Source organism: Hetaerina americana, unplaced genomic scaffold (genome assembly GCF_022747635.1).
Source record: "Hetaerina americana unplaced genomic scaffold, ioHetAmer1.1.p SCAF_4, whole genome shotgun sequence".
Classification (NCBI taxonomy): Eukaryota; Metazoa; Arthropoda; class Insecta; order Odonata; family Calopterygidae; genus Hetaerina; species Hetaerina americana.
The window spans coordinates 36,699,467-36,724,729 of NW_027286985.1; the positions used below are offsets into that span (position 1 = coordinate 36,699,467).

At 35.4% G+C, this 25,263-nt stretch overlaps 1 protein-coding gene across 1 annotated transcript in view; it reads right to left on the reverse strand.

The window, feature by feature from the left end:
• Positions 1-25,263, reverse strand: part of LOC139692401 (NF-X1-type zinc finger protein NFXL1) — a 36,845-nt gene that overhangs the window by 9,804 nt on the left and 1,778 nt on the right. Inside the window, exons 4-13 of the mRNA XM_071590569.1 lie at positions 21,745-21,881; positions 18,823-19,004; positions 16,988-17,132; positions 16,320-16,548; positions 12,270-12,434; positions 7,605-7,706; positions 5,932-6,063; positions 3,697-3,935; positions 2,298-2,541; positions 750-935 (exon numbers count right to left, since the gene is read on the reverse strand). Of these exons, the coding sequence (XP_071446670.1) occupies positions 750-935; positions 2,298-2,541; positions 3,697-3,935; positions 5,932-6,063; positions 7,605-7,706; positions 12,270-12,434; positions 16,320-16,548; positions 16,988-17,132; positions 18,823-19,004; positions 21,745-21,881 (1,761 nt within the window). The remainder of the gene's footprint in view (positions 1-749; positions 936-2,297; positions 2,542-3,696; positions 3,936-5,931; positions 6,064-7,604; positions 7,707-12,269; positions 12,435-16,319; positions 16,549-16,987; positions 17,133-18,822; positions 19,005-21,744; positions 21,882-25,263) is intronic.

The window sequence follows — 25,263 nt, forward strand, 5'->3', positions numbered from 1 at the left end:
ATAAGACATCCAGAATGTTTAACATCACAGGTGCTCATATGGCCAACCCGAAAATTTTTAAACCACTCATAACCATTCTAATCAAAAATGCAGATTCATCATAATGTTTATCAATTTTCTTTTTGAATGAATGTAAAACTCCAATAGCCGTAAACAGTTTACGGCTATTGGAGTTTTACATTAATTCAATATTACTAGCCGTAAGAGCTCATTTCTTATCAATAAGTTTCTTTTTAGTTTCCAGAGGTGATTTACCTCTTACAAAATGTTTGATCAACACAAAATTCTAATTCATTCATTTTTTAGAAGTCACCATGCTTGCTCAATTCAAACAAAAATTAAATCATGAGTAAGAGACCAATCTGGCTGACTTTTGGTGCATGTTCTCTCATGAGATGCTACAGGCTGATTTTTGGTGTATGCTCTCTGATGAGATGCTACAAACAGAAAATAGTTTTGATAGACACCAGTGGTGCCATCTCTCCAACTGTACACAGACTGTTCAAATTACTCTGGTAGCAGGCAAAAAAAGGAGGTAACAGGTAGGAGGGACTAAAAAAGGAGAATGTGGGACAAACAAGAGAAATATAATACAAGATGCTGTTATAGGGATGTCTTTAATAGTCATTGGGGACTTTTCAAAACCTACCTGTAACATCTAGTTTACCAATGACTGGGTGCTCATGTTGTGGGAAAATCTAGTAGGAAATAGCATTAATCCTTTAAGCTTAATTTTAAGGTACACTTACTTGTCCATTTTGGCTGGCATTAGTCAATGCAGATGACCCTTTGACATGATGGCAAGGGAATGTACAGAAGTGGGATTCACAGGGTAGTACTCGACCACACTCACGCCCACAGGAATAAGGGGAGGCAGAATGGCATGGCTGAGAGCTTCTTTCATGGCCACCCAGACAATCAACTTCAACACCCACCTTAAATTAAATATTTAATTTCAATTAAGAGCAGAAGTTTTATAGCCTAATGGTATTATGGTGGTAAAAAGTAATATTAACACATTTCTAATGGGAAAATGTTTTTAAATAGTTATAATGGACACAAGAAAATTTCATAGAGCATCACAATCATTAAGTTCCATTCATCTTGGTAAACTAATGGCATAAGAAACTTATTACAGAACATAGAAGACTTGAAAGCTGCATAACATACACCAAATAATCAAGATATTAAGAGAGATGAAAATACCACATGCACAAGTATGTAATGTGGACTTCAGGCAACAGATGGTGCACCAATGAAGTTTATGGTTTAAAGAATTGATACTTATGCCATTTTGTTGCGCCATCAACAAGTGTCAGACATGCACCAGTGATAAATTGAAAAGTGTTTGCATAGTTTTGTGTTGCGGTGCTCAATTTGTCAAAATTTATATCAAACTTTGAGAATTCGTGGACAACATTAATTTTTTGTTTTCATTTGAAGAAAACAACTGCTGAACCATAGCGATTACTTCGAGAAGCTTATGGTGAACATGCTCCATTGCAAGATATGGGCGAATTATGGTTTCGGCATTTCAACAGTGGTAACTTCGATGTTGCAGACAAGGAACACAGAAATCCACCAAAAAGATGTAAAAAAAATGGCTCGATGAATGTTTAGTGGCAAAAAAGATTTTTACTGGCACGGTATACACAAATTGCCCATAAGATGGGAAAAATGTCTAACTAGCATTGGAGCATACTTTGAATAAAACTCTTTTTATCATTCTTCCGATTTTTTAAAAAATCTGCGTTTTGTATCGCACACCTGGTATAATGATTGATAGATATAAAAAAAGAGATAGATATCAAAGACAGTTTTAATGATTTATTTCATCAATAGGTTTTATATCTGTTACTGGAGCAATCAAGGTATCAATTTTTGGCCATATTGCAATATGGAATGAGTTATCCAGAAATGCATATGCTTATTCATCACTCTTTGTGCTAGGTGAATTCTAAAACATTTTCTCATAAGCAAAATCACACAAACACTCAAAGGGAAAATCACATAACCATTATTTTATTAATTTTTACTAACATTATAATAAAGAAAAATGAATATTATAATGTTAAAATTTTTTAAGTAAATTCTACCTTTTCAATGATAAAAATTCAATCAGTTATTGCAATATAGCAAGAAAGGAATTTAATACCCAAAAAATTTCACATGGTTGCTGCAACATCCATAAATTGAAACTTTGAACCTTAATGGCCATGGAATGAATGACTTATTGAGAAATAACATTCTTTCAAAGTGAGATATTAAGCATATTGTCCTTATTAACCTCAACCTACCGTGCAAGGAGGACAAGGAAGGCACTTCTTTACCACCTTTGGCTCTTGGGGCTTCTCCCACGGACCTTCAGGTTTCTTTCTCTGACTAATGTCCTCCTTCACCCACACAGAGGTATGGCAAACAGCAGTGCAAGCGTGACCACATGTTTTGTCCCTAATGAGGCCACAGACTTCTCGACAAGGTGGACAATCTCCTGAATGGCAAGTGTGTGGTTTGCGGGGATGTTGACACTCAGTTGGATTCCTGAATTAAATAAAGATTCCCTTAAAACCAAACAGCTATACAAAATTAAATTTATAAGCTCTATTCATGATTAACAGAGAGTTCAGGTAGAGTTCAGATTGAAACTTGAACTCCCCTAAATTTTATAAGAAATCAGAGGTGGAACAAATAATCACCTTAATATAGGACGAGTTGTCCATCATGATGCCAAGTATTATTTCATACACATGGTCTCATGATCCAATGCATATCAACAGTAATGGGAACCTAGGAATGAATCTGTGAGACAACTGCTTTAAGTATTTCCAATTATAATAACTCACTCGCAGTTGGTGGAGGATTTTTCACTGGTTTACCAGTTTCAACTTTAGAGCTCAGTGGAAACCCATTCATTAAAAGAAAATAGGTGCCTTTCAGCTTCAAGTACACCACAGTCGGGGTATGGTAGTCAAATAGGTACACTCCTGGGCTACTGACTGGAAGGCCTGGGGATTGATTTCTGGGTAAACCTCAGGGAACCCTCCACATCATCCAAGTTGTGTGAATTTTTGGGTACCAGATCTTTCTGGAAAACCATAGATGGCACAGGGTAAGGAATTGGCACCTCTACTCTGATCAGTGAATTTCAACCTCTGTCGGATTTAGTTCTAGATGAGCCCTACCCTCACCTATAAAACCAACCTCCACCCTAATAACTTTGGTTTTAAGAGTTTAGTATCAGGTGTCACCTACCCTCACCTATCAAGCCAATCTTCAGGTTGATTACTGTGGTTACACCAAAGTTAAACCTCATAATTTCAAAATTCAAGGGGCCAAAATAATTGGACTTCTTGTCTTCTCCATGTTTGAAATAAATGAACTAAAAAAACTTCTTACGATTCCATACTCGCCTAGCATAGTAATATAGCCATGACATTTCATCTGACCATTAAAATACTACACAAATTGATTTTCACAATTGTTATTGTTTTGGTACACTATGTTTAGGAAGGAAGCACATACTACCATGGATATTTTTGACAAAATGTGAAAACAAATGCCTAACCAGCCAAGACGTGTAGCATAACCACTGGGTGAATCTGAAGAAAGGTTTTCATTTCTTATTGCCCTAACTCATAGTTTAGGGATGACACTGGTCAAGACATCCATTCACACTTGGATTGAGCAATAACTCACTTGCAAGGCTTCCTGCACTTTACAACAACACCTCGGCCCCTCTTGGCATCACCCTTGATTCGACGTTCTTGGCCACATGGCACCTTGACAGAAGTAGCCTGGCAGGGGCAGGATATTGTCACCATCAATGGACATGGGTAACATGGCCCACGGTGGCATGGAGCTTGGCAGCGATGCTTCCCACAGGATAATGTCCGCGAGCATATTTTGTCACATGGTGGACAGCGGCCATCACAACACTGCAGAAAAACAACAAATTACAACTTTTCTGTTATTTACCAACTATGCATTACATATTTAACATTTAAAACACAGAACCAAGGCAATCCACTAGATCAAATTGAAATCATGTCTTCCCCTGGTTTTCATTGGGAACAAATCTGAATGTCTTACCACAAGTACCTGATGCCCTAAACTTCTTGCACCAAAGCATGGATGCACACCACTTAACAGAAGCACTTCCCATTCTTTCTTTCACCCCTTGACTCCCAACCGCTCTCCCCATGATTGGTCATTCATCCAGAGCAAATAAAAAAGCTTTCCTTTGCTCTACCAATATTAATCTTTTGGAAGTTCTTTTGAAGATTATTTAGAAGAAGACAGTTGAAGGGGACAATTAGACAAGCCCAGAACAGCCCTATCATGGAAAGGATATCGAGAACAGAAAGGAGGGATGGCCAACTACAGAGGACAGCAGTCTCCCCAATGACTGGAGGAGCAGATGTCCACCATGTTGCAAGGAATTCAGAGGCTGAATTGGCGAGAGTAGCAAACTGGCAATGCAGCATCTCTCTTCCACTTGCCATTGGTATCTTTGCCACGTCACAGAGTTCCATAAGAAGGCCACTCTTATTCAAATTCAAATACTCCTTCCCCCTTCACCACAGTCATTTTCCATATAAACAAGGTGTTGTGCAAAAACCAGACAAGTTAAAAATATTTTCCAAACTTTTTTAATATAAAAATTAAAATGTTTACAAAATTGTTTGCATGATCATAAACAACAAATTTATTCAAATTTATCCCCCATTTGCTTGAATAGCAGGCTCCATTCTTGCTCTTAAGTGTTCACAGACCCATTTTAACACGCTATGGTCTCCACCAGCATATGCAACATCAATAATGGCTTTCCAGATGAACCAGTTGCCATCCATGGCTACACTACATTTGTCAAAACATACAAATAAACTTCTTTGTTGACATTTGCCCCTTTGATAAAAAAATGCAATCTTAGGATTGAAATACTAATTATTATGATTCTGGAAATAGTGAGGACATGGTAGTCAAGTGGGTAGAGCATTGGACTACATTGGACTTTTTGGGCACCAGATCTTCCTGGGTGACATAGGGAAAAAAACTGGATGTCCTGATATGTGAATTGAATACGTTGGGCTTAGTACTATGTGAATTCTATCCAAACCCTGATTTTTGGGTGTTCGATTATATCCAGGGATAGCATGGAGAATATTTGGGCAGATATTGTATTGTCATGGTAAAAATAATTGAGGTTTCCCATTGCCTTCTTCAAAAGTGCTATGTGACACCACCATTTAAATGGTTGTTCCATGAGGAACACATTACTTTGCAGCTTTCTTACAGTGAAACAAATACTACAGGACTACCCTTTGTCTGGCTCCTACCTATTAGCCTCTCCGGCATGGATGATCCTACCACGATATCAGTGTGCTTGACAGAACCAGAGATCTAAAGCTCTTCCACCATATCAAGGTGAAGGTCCATGCCTTTTGTAAGTGGTGCATGAGATACTTTCTGTGAAAGACCAAATATACACTATATTTCTCCAAATACAGTCCCCAGTCCCCATTTCTGAAGCCAATTTCAGAAAAAGTACTGAATTCTATAACAGACGTCATATTTTAAATACTAAATATGCAACCAGTTTTTCAATAAAATAGAAAAACTATATTTAAAAACTGAATAGGCTATTTGGCTATGGAAAAATTACTTTGATCACTTTTAAAACATTGAGCCTGTGAAATAATTAGTAATTTTAAGCAGCAAAAAATTTTATTTCCACCAGGAAATAAAATTAATACATTTTGTTATACATTTTGTATTTTTTGTTATTCATAAAACTGTTGTTCTGCAAAGTGAATCAAATTAACTTAGCCATTGTGGTCAGTGTACCAAGTAATTAATCACTACACAGGGGAATCAAGTGAGAGCACTTCACATTCAGGGAACTAAAGAACTCCTTTAATTAAATACTCATACCTTCCGGCTGCAAGGATGACGCAGGCAGTTCCTTGTTCTTCTACATTTGTTTTCACAGAGGAATTCCTTCTGGCAGGGAAGGTCCTTTGAATATTGACCACAGCGGCATGTCTGAACTCTCATTTGTAGACACTAATAAATATTGATAAAAACAGAAAAAGCAAAAATAAATTTATCAATGCAAAAGCTCTTCTGGGACCAAATTTCTCCAGCTCATAATTAAATAAGGTTTCCTTATCGATTTTCACCACCTGAATCCAAAGCATCACTAATATGCAATTTGGGTTTGTTTAAGTAGTCATTTGAGGAAAAATCATTTGAACCACAGGAATGATATGACAATCACTCTGCTGTGAAAATTTCAACAAATTTGTAGGCTCATTGCGACATTAATTGAAAAAGATAAGATTTTATGCAAATTTTAAACATTTAAAATGATAATGTGAAATCATTGTGATAATCTATGATAAATTTCCCACGCCAGGTAATGTAGATGGTCCTGATGTGGTGATTCCCTATCACTTCACCTTTCAGGGTCACAGAATCAGTGAGTTGAAGACATTATGTGACTTAGCAAAATCAAAAATAAGAAAAATTGGTTCAAGAAGTGGTCCTGGTGGCTGCTAATGGGTTCAGTTCAGAGCTTGTTGACAGAACTCACCCAAACCCATTCCTGATTAGTTCCTACCTGACCTTTAATACCTTTGCCATCTTGTCACCTCTCATAATGATAGTATGGATTCTTGAAAGGGTTCAAGCTCCTACGACTGAAACTTAAGCTGAACTAATAATGGGGTATGGAAGCGGTACTTTTCCAGTTTCACTCCATGAAAAATTGTACCACAATGGTTTCACTCAGTGATGGCTCCAAACAATTTGGTTCAGTTCTATTGCCATTCCTGATGACCGCACTTTTGGGCTTTTCAACATAGAGAGGCTAACGAAACGCATCTGAGCAAAATGTTTTGTATCTATAGGTCAATTTACAAGTTGTCATAGGCAGCTCCTACACAGCCCTCTAAAAGATGATAGATGTACTACGGCAAATACTACATGCCCATATTTTACAAAATATAATACTGAAGTTTGACATCAAATTTTAATTAATTTTTAGATGACTTGTAATTTGACTTGCTTGCAATTTTATAAATCTATTACATCATTCTATTGGCCTTAAAATTGCTCTTGGTATTGTTTTTTTTTCACAATGCACTTATTTCCCTGATTTCTTGCATAAAAAATATGAATACATACTTCATTAACAAAAGTGGAGCACAGGTACAACCATATCTGGTACTTACATTATAAGTACTTATTCTTTTGCATCAAATTTATGATTTTGTAATTTTGATATGATATTAATTGTAATCCAGATGTACAGTTCTGGAAAGCTGTTTTGATGAAATATGGCAACTGACAACTGATTTTATCTATGGCAGTGACCTAACTTCCTTCAAAGTAAATACTTATAATGTGCAATGTCAGGTCACATTTTAAAGCCGACTCTAATATCCATTTTCAGGAATTAACTCATACTCTCAATTCCTGTTGATTACTGAGGATATCAGCATTCTTTATGATACTTTTATCACAGCACTACTGTGTTAAAGTTGATAGCACAAACATAATTACTACAATAACATTTTATTACACTAATTAAGAAAATAACTTACTGCACCACAATCATCCTTGTGACATCTGCGGGCACATGTATGGACTTCGCAGGCAAGCATTCGTCCACAAGTATCTCCACAAGTTGGTACAGGTTCAGATGCCTGGAAAAATATGGATTTGTGCAAGAATTTTAAGAAGCCTAAGGATTGTAAGTTGGTTTAGGATTTCACAATTAACTATTGCTAAGAAAATTACTTCAGCAGTAGCTATATTAATTAAGGAATTAGTTGTGAATAAGCTGGTCACATTCTGCTGGTCTCATGAGAAAATTAAAGGTAATAAAAACTGAGATCATCTGATATTTTAAACAATGAGTGAATTATGAGAGATTATTTTTAACAAAACATCCATTTTTCACCAAAACACTACATACTTTTTTCTTCATGTCATACTTCCACTTAAAACTACTAGCTTGATGCTACTACTATGCCAGATGCAAATAATGAATAATGGCCACAACCAAACTTTGTAGAATTATTTTAATCATGACAAAGGAAATTTGTGATACATTGGGTACACATGCTTATAACATAAATGTGCACCGATCAATGAAATGCTAATTCAATAGTTATGACACATGAGTTGGAGTGTAATCAAAACTGTGGCTTCAATGTTCAAAGTACAAATCAATAGTACTTCATGTTCAAAGCAAATGGAAAAGGTTAATCCCCTTGGGTTAAACAGAATTCATTCCAAAAATTAAGAAGAGGAACCCTCTCATAGATGAGCAATTATCTGAGACATTTCTAACTCTTTTCCATCAGTTTCTCCTGAAGCTCACCCTCCTCTACAAACCCCCTTACTAAAAGATATAATCACCCAAGCCCGTTTAATCCATCACCAGAGGTTACCAAACCCATGACACAAGCCTCCACTTTGGGATAGAAGATGGGGTGGAGTGATGACCACAATACTTTTAGACATCTGTTTTCTTTGTCAAACACCATAATCAACCATTTCTCCTTCCACAACATTCCCTTACCTTCAATATTCACTCGGCAATCCCAAGCATCACCCTACCCCCCTTACCAGCCACATTACAAATATGGAATGTAGGCAGGCTATCATTACCACTTTCTTCACCACAAGATATGTATCCACATTAAAACCTGGGCCAGGAACATGAAATTTTATTAGTGTAAAATTGGTTATCTTTATTTTTAGCCAAAGAAAACTGTTAACTATGTTAAATGTCAATTCTCCTCGGAAAGGTTATGTAATAAATCTGCTTCTCTGTAGTAGAAAAAAACTGTAATGCTTCCAAATCTATTCAGAGACCATGCCAGTGATTTGTTATTGCTCTTACTATTTGAAAACAAGCTACTATGCAATGAACTCAGATGGTATGCAATCAATGACTTGAAGCTAGCCGTATCATTCTGTAGAAAGAATAATAGAAGATATGGTATGACAAATAGAGGAGGTGCCACCTGCAAACCTTACTCGAGCTTTTTACTTACCAAAAAATGGAAGAATATTGAAAAACTTAATGAATAGGCTGCAGTTATCTTAAAGTGCAATAAGTCCCAATCAGGGGTTATTTTTACCAACCTACCAGTACCTGTTTCAACTCTTTTTTAAATGAGTTTAAAGTTACTATTCAATTTGTGCTTAGACAAATTCCAAAGAAACTGCGGGAGATGCCGCAACAGTAACTTTTAACGGAGTCATCCGCTAATGTGCATTTCAATGCAACAATTTCAGAGTGTAAAAATCATTCGCCTTGACTGGGATTCGAACCCAGATCCCTCAATATCCGGTCGATATTGAGGGATCTGGGTTCGAATCCCAGTCAAGGCGAATGATTTTTACACTCTGAAATTGTTGCATTGAAATGCACATTAGCGGATGACTCCGTTAAAAGTTACTGTTGCGGCATCTCCCGCAGTTTCTTTGGAATTTGTCAAAGTGAAAACACCATAAGTGTTTAAAGTTGGCTTTAACCTCGTGGACTTTGGCGCCTCGCGCACGACTACGAATGCCTGTGACATTGTATGTACGGTATTTCGTCACAACATCTTGTTCCTTTAAAAGCCCCAAAATTTCAGAGTTTAAGAGGACGCCTCGGTAGCTTAAGTGGCTAAAGCACTCGACCGGATATTGAGGGATCTGGGTTCGAATCCCAGTCAAGGCGAATGATTTTTACACTCTGAAATTGTTGCATTGAATTTGTGCTTAGTTGTAATATTGAAAACATAATAATATTTGGAAACTTTAACATGGATTATTTATATAATTCAACTTGGTTTATGGCATTAAGCATCTAATTTCATGCCTTTGGTTAAGTAGTAATTAATAATCTTCCCACAAAATTAACCCCTCACTCCTCTACTCTTATAGATTTTGTTGTGTCCAAGATACCGAAACAAATGGCTATCTTGTGATCCTATACATAGCCACCTACCTCACCACTGGGGCTTGATATCGAGCTGAAACTTAATGGCTTTCATTCTTCAGAACCTAGGTATACAACCAAATGTTTTCGCAATGCTGACAATATTGATGATTATCTTCTTAGGTTGGCTAAAGAAACCTGGGTATATCATGACAACGCTCTTGATATAGATGCTATAGCCAACACTTCCTTAACAATATCTAAATACTTTTTAAGGATACCTTTACCTTATAAACAACAAATTTTGATCATTGAAACAAGAATGTGAGGTTCATTCCTAAGCTGATCAATATGAGTGCACGAGTAAGAGAGCTATTTCACCACTATAAAATTTCTGATCCATCCCTTCACAGCAGTATAAAGCACTTCTGAATTAATAAAAAAAGGAAGATAAAAGAATTAAAGAAAGATCATTATAATCATTACATATTTTCATCAAATAATTTCTCTGAAGCTAAATAGACTACATTTAAACAACAGACAAACAACAACCAAGACCAGCAAAAGGCACCTATCAATAAGTCCAACAGCATTCCAATTTCCAAGTCTTAAGACATTGCCAACTCCTTCAACAGTCAATTCTACCAAGTTGATAATGATAATGGTTTACCTACATTCAGTATGGAAAATACTCCTGCATTAATATTTCTCATGCCATCTGACTCCTTTGAGGTAGAGAATACCATTCAATCTTTTGCTAACATATGGTCTGCTGATAGAGATGGGATACCTATGCCCAACTAAACAAGCTGCTAAGCTCATTTCTCCTACCCTGTCAGACATCTTTAATAATCCTGGTCCATAAGAAGGGATCATAAAGTGACCTTAATAATTTTAGACCTATAGCATTACTATGTTTTCTCAAAAACTTTTGAAAAATTTTTTGACCTACAGCAACATAACTTCCTTTTTTCAAATGCAAAATGCATACAAAAGAGGAAGTTATGTTGCTGCACCCTATATACAGTTTTAACATTTCTCCCAGCACGGCTTCATCGCGGAGCTGCCTTGCAGCTTATTGATGAAATTATTGGGGGTCTATCCAACCAGAAAATAACAATTGGGATCTTCTAAGACCTCTTTTTAATATTTGGCCATATTAATTTTTAATTTTATGAAAGGCTTTCAAAGCTTTAAACCATAAAATTCTATATTCTACACTATCAAATTAGAATAAATGGAAATGCCTTGGCCAGGATAAGGTCTAACTTAACAAATTATAATACATTTTATTTGTCCAACGATCAAGTTGTTACTACTGTTACACTTGATATAGGACACGTCAGGGGAAAGTAACAAAATACATACATGGATACGAGACACATATCAGGCATTATCAAGAAATTCAGCAATTGAATAAAACATTTTTAATTTTATGACCCTTATGTAGATTGACTTTAAATGCAGCCACACTTTTTTGGGTATTAATCTCAGGCGGGAGTTTATCATAAAGTTGGCGGCCCATAAAATTTGGACCAGCATCTGCATTTTTAGTGTGCATATATAAAACATGCAGCCGCTCATTCTGCCGAGTAGAATATTTCAATATCAATTTTTCACATACTCTTATTGATTTCTTTCTGTAAATACAACTAGATGAAAAATATAAATCATGGCACTGACAATAAATCCAATTTTTTTAACAGGGGATGGCAAGGGGCATTGTGTTTAGCAAAAGTCATGAGCCTAAGACGAAGAAGACCACTCTTTTTTTAATTCAAAATAATGACACTACAATGCATAAACATATTTTTACGGTGTTACTTGTAAAAAAAATCCAGGTTTATTTTTGCCTAATTCATCTGTACATTGCCATTTCCCTCAGGGGGGAGACAAAATACATGTAATTTAGCAGTCATGTCACATGCCAGAGTATTGAAAAACATTATAAATTATCAAATAAATATTTTTGCTGTGATATTCTTGCATTTGTCAGCATTCCTGCTGGTGACTCATCAAAAGTTACTTTGGCCACAATGTTCATGGTTTCTTGAAATTTGCTAAGGGTTAACATGCGTGCAAATTTTACCTTTAACCTCATTGACTGAGGCATAAAGTACAAGGCACAAGAGACTTCATGTTCGGCACTTTTATGCAAGACACTGTACATAAGGTAATTCATCAGAAGATCTTTTTCTGCAAGTCTTGGGAAATTCACAGTTCACAAGAAGTATTCTGGACCAATATTGTTATCTTTTCAGATATAAACATTGAGAGGACTGCTGGCCAATGATCATAGTGAAAAAATATGGGTAGAAAGGGTACTAACCTTATCATCTCCAATTCCAGGACCACAAGTGAGGCCAGGGAATGTTGCTTTGCCACATGCACAACTTCTTGGAAGACGCCTGGGGCATGTCTCACATCCATTTTTGGAACTGTGGCACACAAGAGTACATTTATGTCGCCCGCAATCCAAAGTTTGACCACAGACCTAATGAAAAAAGACCAAAAACATTGGCATTAATCTTACATAACATCAACAGGTAAGGGCAAAAATTATGATAGTAAAGATTACTATACTTTAATCAATACTTAAAAAATTGAGTGTCCAAGAAACATAATACCAACTAGCACAAAAGCCATTTTGCAGGCAGGTTTATATGCTACAAATTTGGGCTAGCTGGACTCTGGGATTTACCAACTCTTCTGATTACCGCAAGGTCAAAATATAATATAGTGACTGTGTAAGCAAGCTTTAAAGAAATTAAACTAAGTATGAAAAAAAACACTTTTGTAAATCCTAATTACTTATTTTGAAACTCGGGTAACTAAACCAATTGAACTTCAAAATTTGGTCAATAAAATGTTGATATTACTCACCCAAAAGATCGCTCATTGAGTCAGTACTATTTTAGTACCTTCATGTTTCATTTGACCATTCTATTTAAGTAATGTGTGCAACTTATTAATACCCAAATCAATATTTTTGTTTCCACTTTTGGTAATTAAATATTTTGACCTTCACCCATGATTTTTCCATTATTTACAGCTGCAGTGAATTGTTTCATAATTACAATGACTTTATAGAAGAGTTAGTTTTGCATGAAATAAGCATGAAGTTCACATATAGCATGATCAATAAGCATGATTAAAAATTATTGGATAATATTAAAATTTGAACAAATGATAAGATCATATAAAACCAATTGCTTCATCACCGTTAGTCAAGACATTAAGCTATATTCTTTAATCACAACATCGATGTTGACATGTATTTCACCACAGACAGTGATCGCACTCAGGATGAGTTATATAAATCATGGAGACTTATTGAATGAGTTTTGTATGGTGATATACATGTAGCTTTATCCTTCTGAGTACCATGAAAAACAAAATATAACTACCATGAGCATGTTTATTTTTCTTTGTGGAAAATGCAAAACATTTCCCCGTCTGGCTGGACAGTTCATCATTCATTGCCCAACTTTCAAGAGGGGTAGGTGTTGAGTTTCAGGCAAATTCATTGTTGTGGTACTCTTCCCTTTTACTCTATGCCAGGAGCACAGGTATGAAATGCGGATTTCAGACAACACATGGTGCACCAATGCAGTTTGTTTTATAAAGATTTGACACTGATGCCATTTTTTTGTGTCATCAACAAGTGTCAGATGCACATGAGTGATAAATTGAATAAGTGTTTGCATAGTATTGTGTTGCTCTGTTCATTATGCCAAAATTTATACCAAACAAAGAGCATTTACCAACAGCATTAACTTTTTGTTTTCATTTGAAGAAAACTGCCACTAAATCATACCGATTACGTAGAAACTTATGGTAAATGCTTCATCGCAACATAAATGTAAACGATGGTTTCAGCATTTCAAAAGTGATGACTTCAATGTTGCAGACAAGGAACATGGAAAACCACCAAAGAGGTACAAAGATCTGGAATTGCAAGCTTTGTCGGACGAAGACGATTCACAAACAGCAAAAACTAATCGTAGAGCAATTGAGCAGTAGTCAACAAGCTGTTTCCAATCATCTATAATAGATGGGAAAGATTCAGGAGGCCGGCAGATGGGTACCACATGAGTTAAACAACAGGCAGATGGAGAGGCGCAAACACATGAAATTATGCTTGCACAATACAAAAGGAAGTAATGTTTACATTGTATCGTTACTCAGGATGAAAAGTGAATTTATTTTAAGAATCGCAAGTGCAAAAAATCATGGGTAAACCCAGGTGCCCCATCGACATCTACTGCAAGACTAAATTGCTTTTGCAGAAAGACAATTCTCTGTGTTTGGTGGGACCAGAAGGGTGTGGTCCATTATGAGCTGTTAAAACCTGGTGAAACGGTTACCTGGTGTTACTGAACGCTACCAACTATAATTATTTGATTTGAACCATTCACTGCTTAAAAAAAGACCAGAATACCAAAAGAGGCAACAAATAGTCATTTTTCTTCATGGTAATGATCCATCACATATGGCAAAACCGGTTCGCGACACATTGGATGCACTCAGCTGGGAAATTCTACCCCATGCGGCTTACTCACCAAACTTGGCTCCTTCTAATTACCACTTGTTTGGATAGATGGGTCATGCACCTGCTGAGCAGCACGTTGGCTCGTATAAAGATGCAAAAAAAATGGCTCAATGAATGGTTCACGGCAGAAAGGGGAAAGAGTTTTACTGGCATGGTATCCACAAATTGCCCGAAAGATGGGAAAAATGTCTAACTAGCAATGGAGCATACTTTGAATAAAGCTCTTTTTATTTCACTCTTCCAAAACCAAATCCGCATTTCACAATTGTACATCTGGTACCTTCCGGAAAGTGTATTACAAGTACTCTAACAAAAAAATCACAAACAATTATAGTTTTGGGATGCAATGGTAAGTACTATGGTTGGTATCTAAAAAAGGTTTGAGGGAAGGGAGGCCACCTGAATACTAAGTTGAACCGGAATAGTACACACTTTTCACTATTCACTCACATTATCTGAGGATTATCCTCCATTTTCTGCCACATATACCTCAGGGGGTTACTAATTTTATCTACACCATCCAAACCTCCTACCCAAGAGGCCAGCTTTGACAACATAGTGACCTTGACTTATCTTTTTTCTACCATATCCATTAACTGAGAAAAACATTTTACTAAATAGCATGGCCAAAAGCATTAACAAAAATTCATAACAGATCTAGCAATTCAAGGCTAAGATGCTTCACAATACAATAACCAATATTTTTTACAATGACCTTTGCCATACCAAAAAGAAGTTGTGTTTCAGATACTTACATTTTTTGAGAAAACTGAACCGCAGAAATTTGATGCCTTCAGAATGAATACACCTTCACAAATTCAAATGTTTAATGGCATGCAAGGTCTTGGGGAAATTTAAAAAATAATTGATGCTTGCAAATTACAGGAACAGATAATGGCTTCAAATTTCAATTCATCTGTAATAAAAAGCAAGCAGAGTCCTATGTGTTTCAGAGTCAAAGTTTTGAGCATTTTGCTGAGAATTCTCTTAGCTTCAAGTTGCACATTTCTAATTTAGTAGAATCAAAATAATGAGATTTCACCGTACTGTACCAAGAAGAAATCATGCAGGGAAAATTGTTGAAGTTATTAATAATTCTTGAGATTCATTGAGGATTTTTCTTCTTAACTTTTCATACACCATCCTACTTTGTTGCATTCTTCAATTTTTCATCGACATTTTGTACAAATTTCTGCATCAACATTTATGACATTAAAAGCTTTCATCAGACCAGAAAATATAAAAGAACAAACAAATCACGAAACACATAAAAGATGGATTACACTTCCACTGACAATATTATGCAAACCAGGAATGTAGCGTAGACCATTGGACAATTGACCAGAGGGCCCAGGTTTAAAACCTGGGCATGCCTCTAGGCACCCTGTGCTATGCAATTTTTCAGCTACCAGATCTTTCAGGGAAACCATAGTTGGCTGAGGGAAAGGATCTGGGCCCCCTACCCTGATATGTAAATTTCACATGCCCTTTGGTACTTAGCACAAGGTGTACTTAACCCTCACCAATCAAATCGACTTTCAGGTTGGATAACTATGGTTTTGTTTTTAGTTAGTTACTCCAACAAGAGCAGCATAAAAATAAGTGGCACACTGCTAGACACAACTTAGACGTAATACCAAGGCTAATTTTTTAAAAGACTTCTAGCACTAGAGGGCAGTTTTATTATTTTATTGGAGTATATATATCCTGTCAAATGGACAAATGATTATTTTAATGCTTTAAAGCATGCTTTATTCCCATTTCACCACAATTTTCAATAAAATTGTTGCCCTATTCAACTATTTCATAGGTTTCCAAAGTAATTACCTTATCACATTTCCAATTACCACTGGAGCAAGACCTCACACTGCTTGACCTGCCACAATCACATGGTTGAACACTTTCTTTAGGACAGGGAGGGCAAGGACCTAAATGGCATATTTCCATGCACAGGTGAACATCGCCATCTCCACCTCTTTGTCCCACTGCAGCATCCTTTTGGTCATTTAACAGCTTAAATAATTTCCCACGACCTCTTCCCACTGATAAAGGCTGACTTCTCATTGCAATGAAAAAGAGAGTATGCAAATCAATAAGTAAAAAATATTTTGGCTCGAGTCCTGAGACAAAAAAATATTCAATAGCAAATATCAACAAAAATCTAAAATTATCAAGAAGCAATTATTTTCACTCAAACGTGGTAAGGTGTAGGTCAATTCATTGATAATTTACAAGTTACCGTGGAATTTTCAAAAATATTTTGTATGCTTCCGAAATGCAATTCAATTCAAGAAACAGACTTCTTTGTAGGTTGATTATTATTCTACAGTAAATTTCATTCCTTGACATTCAAAGGTTTCCAAATAATCAAAATTCACACACTGGCATTCCATATTAAAATTAACCATTACTTTTTAAAAATCAAAACCTCTGAGAATATTTACAACAAATCTTTTTTTCATTGGAAAGATAAGTTTATCTTAGATAGGACTCACCTCGCAGATGAACCACTGCAAGGAAGGACTTTCCTGCAGGGCTGACCACATGACCACACTTTAGCACTACAGCGAACTGCCTTCTTTGGCTGCCGTTCACACTGACAGCTCACATTCACTTGACGAGGGCATGGTGGGCAAGGACCTTCAACAAAATAATCACTGCTATATTAAAAATCACTAAATTTTGCTCAGAATCATAAAATTTTTCTCGCTATCACAAAAACTTTCTTTTGGGTAATATACAGGGCTTTGTGCGAATGAAACAACAAAGCTAAGATTTAAGAATAAATAATTTTTAAGCATTACTATTCATTATAAACACAAGCTTAAATTTATTTTGGATAAAACATTTAATTCAATAGCTGCATTTATATAGAATTATTTTTATTCTATGCAAATAAATACACATGGGTAAATACTATATTTGATGAATATAGCATTGAGATATATGACTTCACGCACTGACTACATTTCTTCTCAGTAAGCCCCATTAAAATTCAGCCACCTGCTTTCTCCCAGGGTCAAAAAATGGCACAACAATAAAAAAAATGCAAATGATGATGGTTAACAATCGATTCTTATTCAACTAAAGAGAGGTATACTTGAAGATTTAAATCTTGAGAAGTGGAACTACTAGTAGAGTTCTTAAGTCATACAGCACCATAGGCTCAATCCATAAGTATTCAACACTGTAAATTTTTACAAATGGCTCCGAAAGTAGATGAGAATTAACAACCCTCAATGCCTGACCTGACTTTTTAGAAGTTTCAAAAATAACACTGTGAAAAATATTGGAATAAATAGGCTTATAACAAAAGTTAGTGCTGCAGTCTTTCCCAGAGGCACTCAATATATTTTAAAATGTAATTTCTGATAATAATTTATGGGAATGCCAGTTTCATCAAGAAATAACACACTGGAGAGCATAATAGAAGAGTACAAATTCACCAAATACAAAAATATTTTGTCAGTTAAAGTAAAAAGTTAAGACAATGTTACTGATGCGCTAATATCAACAAAAACTGTCAATTAAATGAACATGAACTTCCACTAAGTTGAGCCTGAAACACTTGAATACAGAAACTGTCAACTTTGAATATCAACCTACCAGACAAACTTTTAATCTTATTTAAAACTAGGAGGATAAGAAAACATGCCATAAAGACAACTAAATGATGAAGGCCCGTCCTTTTAGCCAAAGTCCAATAATTCTATTTAACTGGACCTACTAACTGACTTAATGACTAAAGGAGCGCATTATTTGAAGGAGAACACAGAAAAGATAGGAAATAACTCGTGTGGAGGTAGCTTCATACACAATTCATCATCTTAATTGTCAGATCTTATGATTAAAACAATGCGCACAAAATATTACAAACGGATTCTTTTTATGGGAATAGGGCATTTTGACAAGTTATATGAAATTGAAAATATATGTGATACAAACATAAGTCAGTCAGAATACTTGCAATTGGTGGAGATTTCAAGTCTGCAAAAAGATGGGCCAATTCATTTATTCAATTAACAATATTTGTTTACTGCTCTTTGCAGATTATTAATGAATAAAATAAATGAAATAATTCTACTGATTGACTGAAGAAGCTAAAAAAATTGCTCAAACCAAAAGCTCCTGGGCACAAGTAGAACTCAACAAGAAATAAAATTAACAAGTTATACATGGGTGCTACTTATGGTTTCTCATAGTTACAGTACCATATTGCTGCGATTAAAAGTACCACCATTGATTGAATGCTCTACCTACAAGACTAACACACCAAGAGGGATCCAAGTATACTGAAAACAATAAGATATGCAAAGGGAACTATACTCACCAGGATGGCATAGAAGCATGCATTTATGTCCGCAATCAGGCTTGAGTTCCCGATTGCAAGTTTCTCCACAGGAATGTGGAACATTCCAACCATTGTAAGGTGGTGGGTCTTCCTCTTTCCCACAGAAGCAAACGTAGCGCACTGGAATTTCTGCCTCCGCATACCCATGTCGACACTTGGGACTAAAACATAAGGTAAATGTTAGTAAGGTCAAAATGATCATTTTACCATTATGTACACCAAGTGGGCCAAATTAGCTCAAATAGAGGGTGACGCCAAGAATATACTTTGAAATAAATTTAGTGAAAGTATAAAAAAACCAAATCATTACTCAGGGGATGATCTGTTTGGTTTCAGAAAGGAAAGAGGTATGCAGGAGCAGTGATTCGGTCACTAATATAGAGGATAGGGTATTATCAGGAAATATTCGTTTATTTAGTAGATTTTGAGAAGACATTTGTTGGAGTAAATTGAGTAGAACTATTGACTGAATTAAAGAAGATAAGAATTGGAGGGAAAGGCAACTTATCTGCAACCTGTACATGTCTCAAGGCTGCTCAGATGTGAGAGGCAGATGAAGGATCGGGTCGGGCAGCGGGTACGGAGAAGGGTAAGCAGGGATGCCCATTATTTTCTTTTCAACACATATATAAGAAGGTAAAGCTAAGCATGGGAAGGGTTGGAGGAGGAGTAAAAGTAGGTAGGGAATCTATTAAATCAGATTTGCAGATGATCAAGCTTTAATTAGCTGAAGAGTTAAAATCATTGCTGAGCACATTGAAAAATTGGCGTGATAGGTATGGGATGAGAATCAATGTAAAGGTTTAAGGTATGAGGTTTTTAAGATAAGATGGAAGAATTTTAAGGTTAAAATTGGAAAGCAAAAACTAGAGAGGGTAGACAACAAGTACTATATCTATGTGAAGTGCTTTGGGCCAAGATTGTCTGAGTATTATGGATATCAAAAGAAGAATTGCAATAGGCAAAGAAGATTTCACGAGAATGAATTAGATGACAGAGACAAGTAATGATGTCAAGAAATGATTAGTGAAAACCTTGATATGGAGTGTGCTTGTACAAGGCGGAAACTTGGTAATTTAAGCAAGATGATACGCATACATTGGAAGCTTGGAGATGTGGGAGAAGGAAAAGGGCAGAACAAGAAAAATTGAGGGAAAAGAAAACAAACAAAGAAGTACCAGGTATTGCAGGGAAGGAGGAGCATTGTTGGGGAAAATTCAGAGGAAGTAGATAACATGGCTGCAGAGAATTTTGCTATGAGACGAACTGTTGAAGACTATCATACCGGGAAGAATATAAGACAAACAAGGAAAGGTAGGGGGCGGAAAAAAGGATGGAATGATGGGAGGTAAAATATATGCGGAATCGAAGAACAGTTAATGTAGTGTTGAGTGTCAGGTCAAGTCTTGTTGAAGCTAAGAAATGTAGTGATGATAAGCTGCTGTCCATCCAAAAGCTACTCTTAACTGGTGCACTACCAAATATTTAAAATCATGAAAAAACATTTCAATTATACTCTGTCACACATTTCATTTATAAAACCCCTAAATATAAACTACCTTATATAGTGCAAATTAATTTTCCAACATTGAAGCATAGTTTGCACCACTGCTACCACTTTTAATCTATTATAGATGTTAGACCGCCCTGATAGAGAGTTGGATCACCAGCAGAAGAAAATTATTAGTAATTTTTGGGTAATTTCATTTTATTACTGCAGACCAGAAGATGTCTATATTTATGAATGGCTGAATAACATTAACGTTTTTGCATTAAATTAAGCATGAATATGGTGACAGATTCAACTGAAAAACTTAAAATGAGGCAGCATGCTAATGCAAGTATTGTTCTCTACTGAATCATTCTATGGTATTAGCCATTTCCATTTACCCTAAAGCAAACAACATGCAAGGCTCTGGGATTGAAACAGTCCCTACTATTACAAAAGGAATGGTATCTCTGGGGGTAGAACATTCACCTGCTAATCTCAGGGTAACAGTTTCAAATTTAGGTAATGCTTATGGGCAAACCCTAGCCCAGGATGTGTGATTAACTGCGCAACATAGCTTATATAATATTATATAAATATATAATATTACTAATCACAGACTAGTATAAGGTGAGCCATGCCTTCAAATGTCAAAACAATCTTTGGGTTGAATTTGGTGATGATGGAAACAATTATACTCATTGAACTCTAAAATAAAAAGTTCAATATATCATTTGCCACAACTATCTGTGCAAAAAAACTCATAAATCTGCACACTATTAACGGAAAAATTATGAAAACTCCTCAATGGATCAAAGTCGAATGCCTCTTACAAAGAAAGAGAGATGTCAAAGCCTTAAATTTATTAGAATGAAAAAAGACCAGTTCTTATAGGTATTTTATAATTCTAAAATGAGTATGTCACTTAGACAGTTGAATCAGAAAAACAATGGCGACTAAATTGATTGCCAATTATTGAGCTCATATCAAAAGATATTTTTAGCTGAATGAGATTATTTATGGACAGCCTATGAAAATAGAAATAATAGCAAATGTCATTACAAATATGTATTTCCAAACTTTTAAATGGAACATTCATAGTTTTCATTACTTTTAGGGATAAATCTTTGTCGCACATGTAACAATCTCTTGCATGCTAAAATTCCCTCATTTCACAAGAATCTACGCACCACAAAGACTTCAGAAAAAAAAGCCCCTGTACTAAATAAGACATGACATCATAAAGCATTGGCCAACTCTCCTCTCCCAAAATTTTTATCCATCAAAATTTTTGCCATGTGGAATACTTTTCATTTGGAAAAAATGTGATAGCTTCTTAATAAATATTCTTATTACAGCTTATAAGACCAAATTTATCAACTCTGAAGTGTAGCAAAACATAATGTGCTCACCAGCTCCAGTTAAAATCAGGTGTGGTATTGAGTGGCTGTTCCTCTAAGGCCTTCTTCTGGTGAGCAATGCTCTCCTGAGCCCACCTCTGAAGGCAGTTGAGATGGAAGAAACAGAAGCACAATCCACAACTCCAAATCTGTGAAAGGGAAAAATAAATAAGTAAACATGTTAAATAAAAACGCACTGGAAATCTGTAGTCAATATTAGGTAATCTAAAAAAACCTCATTACCATTATTTTCAAAGCAAAATTACATTATCTAATTTATTACCTAATTAATCAATTTAGAAATGATACAACGTCTTTATTTGGGCAAGACTGATACTAGATAGTCCTTCTTTCAACAGACCCCAAAAAAGAAACATCATTAAACAATATTCCGTCAAATAAGATAATTAAGAAGTACTACATCAGGAAAAGGGACCAAATACAGTAAAAATATTCAACGCCAATTAGATGTCCTCAGATAAGTACCCATTAAAAATTGAAAAACTGTGAAGCGATACCTTTTCAGCAAAATGTAAAATCCTGGTTTTTTGTGAAAGAGAATACAGAAACTAATATGCAGGGATTCATGCATCAAGTAGCATTTAATTAAATTCTGCCTAGTAAGTGTATAGCTTCTGTGCACTATATCTGGATGCAGTTTGAATTTAATTATTGCATAGAATGTAATCTACAATTATTAATTCACAACTTGGTGAATTTAAGATTGATTGTGGTTTATTAATGTTAAGCATTAATCAATCACTTTGTTATTTATCAAGAATCATTCAGTTAAGGTTTAATGAAGAACAGATGGCAAAAAGCAAAGGCCATTATTAGACTGTGACACAGAGGGTCAAAGGAATGACGATTCAAGTTATAAAAATCTGTTAGAATAGGGACTTTGAATGTTAGACAATGTTGATGGTGAGAGCTGGGAAAGCAGAAAATATAAAATGGGAGGTCGAAGGATAACAGAAATTACTGGAGCGATAATTATTAAGTAATATACAGTAGAGGGGAAAAAAGCAAGTGATATGTTGTAATAATACTGAACCAAAAGGTAAGAAGAAGTGTAGTACACATATGGCAAGGGATTGATAGGATACTATCTACTACTATAGGATAGTATCTCTAGGTACAATATAAGTATTAGCTGAACCAAAAAAACATGGCCAATATTCATGTTTACAGGCCATCTAGCTATCATAGGGGGGAGAAGTTGGCAGGGTATTTAGGTTTTAGGAAATATAGGTTGAAGGAAATATAGGTTTTAGGTATCCTATAAGTATTAGGAAATGATTGTGGCTGTTCCTGGAAGAAAGCATATGATAGTGATAGGGGGATTGGAATGTGATGTCAGCAAATGAAAAGATGGCAGTCAAGTAGACTTTGGTTCAGGAACAATGGATGGCATCAGGGAGAAAGAAATCGAGTCCTACATGAGACAGGTTTTAATCATATCAAACACTTGTTTTAAACATAACAATAGGCATAAAAAAGGGAATTAGGGAGATATCAATTTGACTATATGGTTGGATAGAGATTTAGGAGCAGTATGATTAATAAGAACAGTTTCCTGGGAGCAGATGTGGGTTCAGATGATAATTTAGTAATATTAAGTGTAGTATCCAATTCAAAAACGTAAAACACAGAAAATGGTTTAGGAAATGGATCTTGGATATATTAACAGGAACAATAAGAAAGGAGTGTAAACAGACTCTAAAGAAAATTATGAGCATGGACTCAGAGCTGGGTACAAAGGAGGAAAAATGGGAACACATCAAAAAGGAATATCTAAAGCCACATATTATAGGAAATACACTACTATATGGTACAAAACTATGGAAACAGTAAAAACGATAAGGAAACCATGAATGACAGAAGATATGATTACAAATATGGGTGAGAGAAGGAAATGATAGAATGTGCAGATAAGAAGGATATGGAAAGTGTACGAAGAAAGGGTGAAACAGTGCACTGTACAGTAATGTGAAAGCACTGCCAGGAAGTAAAAAGGGTGATGGTAAAGTTCTCTTTCACTTTATCTAATTCATATTAATGATTTATAAATTTGATGTCATCTGCTAAGAGCGTAGTTCCACATTTAACATTTGTGGGGAAATATTTATCATCATGGGTGAAAACAAAGGGCCTAAAACTGATCTTTTTATCACTACAAGTCAGATCACAGAATTTTGAACATAATACACCATTAATCCCATTTAAATTCCAAAAAAATCCCAGATAAAAATGCCAAATAAATGAAATTCCCCATATAAAATAATTCTAAGTGTAATCTTAAAGATTGCATATTAAAACTTGGTACTCTGTGGACAAATATGGTGCATTGTGTAAAAAAAGGCTAAAATGTTGTTTTCTTAAATATCCCTATGCAATGTAATAATCTTTTTTCATGTTATGTATACTAAAAAAATGGATGCACATTTTTCGTTTTATGGCAAAACTGTGCTGAACTGATCTATGGTGAATAAAGTAATGAATGAATAAAGTACATTTTGATTGCAATTCCTTTGATAAGATTTTATTTGATGAAGACCTGGTCTCACCACATCATAGAATTGTAACTCTTAATTATGAAATTGTAAGGAACACAATCAAATGCTTTGGTTAGATTATATAGCATTGGCTGAGTATATTTGTGTTCATCAAGGGAATTGAATATGTCCACAATTACTTTTTCTAGTAATGATGCAATTGATTTTCCAGAACAAAAATCCAAGTGAGAGGGATTTCAAAATTGATATTACTCCATCTCATAAATAAAAGGGCACAGAAAATATAAAGCTTTAATATGAGTCATCTTTGAGGCAGCATTCAACTTTGTACATCTCCAGGGGATTAAGAAATTTTCAGAGCTGATTTCAAGAAGAGCTGAGGAAACGAATAAATGCTTTGTGTTGGGTGCATTTCTGCATGGAAAGATGCAAACATTAAAGAAAACTGAGGGAAAGAGGATTATAACTTTTGAGATATGGTTGTTGAGGCTGAAGATCAGTTGGAATGATATGGTAAAAAAATGAAGTTTTGGAAAAGAGAACATCTTTAGGAAAAATAAGTAAGACAAAATCAAATCGGAAAGGTATGTGAAAAGAAGAGATGGTTTGTTATAAAGCAATATTGAGGACATGCTTGAAGGTGAAAAGGAAAGTGGGAGAGGAAAAATCAAGATTATAGAAGACTTGAGAAGGGGAATCCATTACACTGGATTGAAGAGAATGACAGAGGAAAGGTAACAGCGGAGAAGATAGTGGAATAGTTTCTGCTCCGGCTGACAAAGTATATTAACTATGCCGGTGATCATATCATGGATTGGGAAAATTCAGGTATGTTTGAGAAGATGAAGTCAGCAGGACGCATTATAGAATCATATTTAAGAATATTCCATTAAAAAAGAGTAAAATAGAGAAGTACCATGGCAGGAAGAATGACTAAATCTAGTACTGCCAAAATATATTCTCAGAGCAAGAGACTTTAAAATTACATCCAACTTATTACAAACATTTGTGACTT